Consider the following 2,759-nt stretch of genomic DNA (forward strand, 5'->3'; position numbering starts at 1 on the left):
AACCATTCATTATAGTGATTACTCATTTTAGTCACTTTTTCCTAACCAATTTCATCTTTCTTGTGAGGTAGTGTTTTCTTATGTAAGTTTTAGGAAGATAAAGAAAGAGTAAGGACCTACTTTTGTTTATTTACAATTAACCACAAAAACTAGAATTGTTAACCAAATTATTATTCACTTTTTATAATTGCCCAGTTGTGAGTAGTCACTAATTATTGCACATGTAACTGGAGACTCTGCAGATGAGGAGAAATGATTCCTGCTCATAGTTCATAGAAGAGCATTTACTGGTTTCTCACTGCCTTAGCCCACCCAATAGAATTATTACCACCATTATTTAGAGTGTATTTTTTCTGATCAAGGTCGTGGTATTAACAATCCAACTTTTTTACAGATTTTTTGTGAGAAATACACAATAACTTCAATATGGCTTCTGGTATGCCAGACAGGAATTTTCTTGTGACTGTCTTCCAACAGTAAGTAAAATGAACTCTCTATTAAAATGTAGATTTCTATTTTTGTGTTTAGGTTCCTCTTTGCAATTTTCAGATTTTGGTGAATTTGATATAAAAATGTAGTCCCAACCAGTTAGATAATTTTATTCCCAGCCCCATTCTTTTAGAGACCTAATTGCAAATCAGTATTCTTCAAATGAATGCCATAAAATGTCATGCTCGATTGTTAGGTGAGAAATACACACCATCTTTTGTGAGATAACTGTTTGATCCTCTTTTATGGAAAAAACATAATATTTTGTATTCCATATATTTATTACCGTAGAATGATAAAGATCGGGCTTGCTTATTTACAGTTTGTAAAATCCTTTATCACAATTTTATTGTAATATTGTGATGCAACTTTGGTAGTGACATTAACAATTTTTTTTAGGGTGGACAGAGACCGCAGTGGGGCCATTGATGCAAGAGAATTACAGTCTGCTCTTTCAAATGGCAATTTTACACCATTTAATCCAGAAACAATTAAGCTTATGATTGGTCAGTATCTTTGTAGTTTTATAGTTATGATAACAGAAATATTATTGAAACTGAATGATTTTTGCAATATGGATATATTTAATACATTTTCATGTATTTATTTCAGGAATGTTTGATAAAAAAGGATCTGGAACAATTAACTTTGATGAATTTGGAGCTGTCTGGAAGTATGTAACAGATTGGCAGCAGTGCTTTAGATCATTTGATCGAGATGGTTCTGGCAACATTAGTAAAGATGAACTAAGAACTGCTATTACTACATTTGGTTACAGGTGAGTGAAATACCTAATCATAATGTCATCTTCGCATATTAGATACATGATTTTACTGTAAAATGGGAAAATTGATGGAAAATTTATTAACAAATACACATATTATTTTGTGATGGCTTAAAGCTACTGGCTGTTGTATCTGCTTAGGGTATTTTTCTTTATACATTACCTCTAGTTGAAATAATTTATGTGTAAAAATGATAATTTATTATTATTTCATTAGCAAAATACATTAAAAGATCCACTGTTGTGTGCTAATGTATTTCTATATGTAATTTTAGGTTTTCAGACAAGTTCTATGATGTCCTCATGCAACGTTTTGACAGAACTGGAAAAGGTGGAGTTTACTTTGATGACTTCATTCAGTGCTGTATTGTTCTTCATGTAAGTAATTCTCTCTGATTCTAGACTTAATGAAGCATGCAATACATTTGTGGCATTTTTAAGGGTAGGTGGAGCTTTTTTCATTCATTGTGTGGCATTTATAGTATATACTTAAGAAAGAAACAAAGTCCGGGTTTAGGGTTATTGAATATGCATATTACTGTAAACACTTTTCTCAGTTTTGATTTTATTCAAATATTCCATACTCAAAAAATTCCTTAGTTTTCAGTTTCTAAATTCGTTTTACAGTAGTTAATTTCTGGCTTGTGTTTTCACATAAACATACAAAAGTCAAAGCCAGAAGCAAGTCCTATGCATCTCTCTGTGTGTTTTGTCAAGAATGTGAATGATAAACCAGTTTGTTTCCTTGTCTTAAATGTTATATTTCTTGCACTTATTCATTTTACATTTTGATGATTGATATGGTAATCTGTGGAAATTGTTGTGTGTGGTCATGTAACTTTATTCCACTATTATCACTACTGCTACTAAATTCTTGCAGGGAAGTATTAATATCTACTTAGTGTTGTAAAGATACTACTAGATGACCTGTGATTTGGGTTCATCTTGTATATCTTTGTTTAAAAAGTATGATATGACTAAGGATGGATGTGGGTATATCCACTCTATTATATATCACACTTTTTCTCACACCCACACATTTTCACTTATTTGGCCACACATATATTTGTGATACCATACACTTGTACGTATGGTTATGGGTGTCTGTCTGAGGTCTTCATATCTTTATCCAGTCTGGTAAGATAAATCTTGATTTCTGTTAGCTAAATATGAGTTTGCATCTTCAGTTCAAAAGGGAATAATTCTGAGATGAAGGGAAGGATGTATTTATCACCTTAGAGTGAATAAAAAAGAATGGAGGGAAAAATGTGATTTTTATTTTGGTGGTGTGGCAGTTCTTGGATTATTGAAATGACTTTTATGGAATATTATTATGATATTAATATCATATTCATTGACATACCTAAGGTATGGCAAGATTGCCACAGAACACTTTGTATTATAGTCAGATAAGCTAGTTTTGAATTGTGAAAATATTTTAAAGAAATCTTCAGATGTCTTATCTGGTATTTTTGAACTGATTTTA

The 2,759-nt window shown here is 31.3% G+C and overlaps 1 protein-coding gene across 6 annotated transcripts in view; it reads left to right on the plus strand.

The window, feature by feature from the left end:
* The window catches only part of LOC119587137 (programmed cell death protein 6-like), a 9,834-nt gene that overhangs the window by 2,705 nt on the left and 4,370 nt on the right, over positions 1-2,759 (plus strand). For all 6 annotated transcript variants that reach the window (XM_037935891.1, XM_037935892.1, XM_037935894.1 and 3 more), the window contains exons 2-5: positions 395-476; positions 889-995; positions 1,102-1,267; positions 1,549-1,651. In XM_037935891.1, coding sequence (XP_037791819.1) covers positions 427-476; positions 889-995; positions 1,102-1,267; positions 1,549-1,651 — 426 coding nt within the window. In that variant the 5' untranslated portion in view covers positions 395-426. The remainder of the gene's footprint in view (positions 1-394; positions 477-888; positions 996-1,101; positions 1,268-1,548; positions 1,652-2,759) is intronic.

This window comes from Penaeus monodon, chromosome 22, assembly GCF_015228065.2.
Source record: "Penaeus monodon isolate SGIC_2016 chromosome 22, NSTDA_Pmon_1, whole genome shotgun sequence".
Classification (NCBI taxonomy): domain Eukaryota; kingdom Metazoa; phylum Arthropoda; class Malacostraca; order Decapoda; family Penaeidae; genus Penaeus; species Penaeus monodon.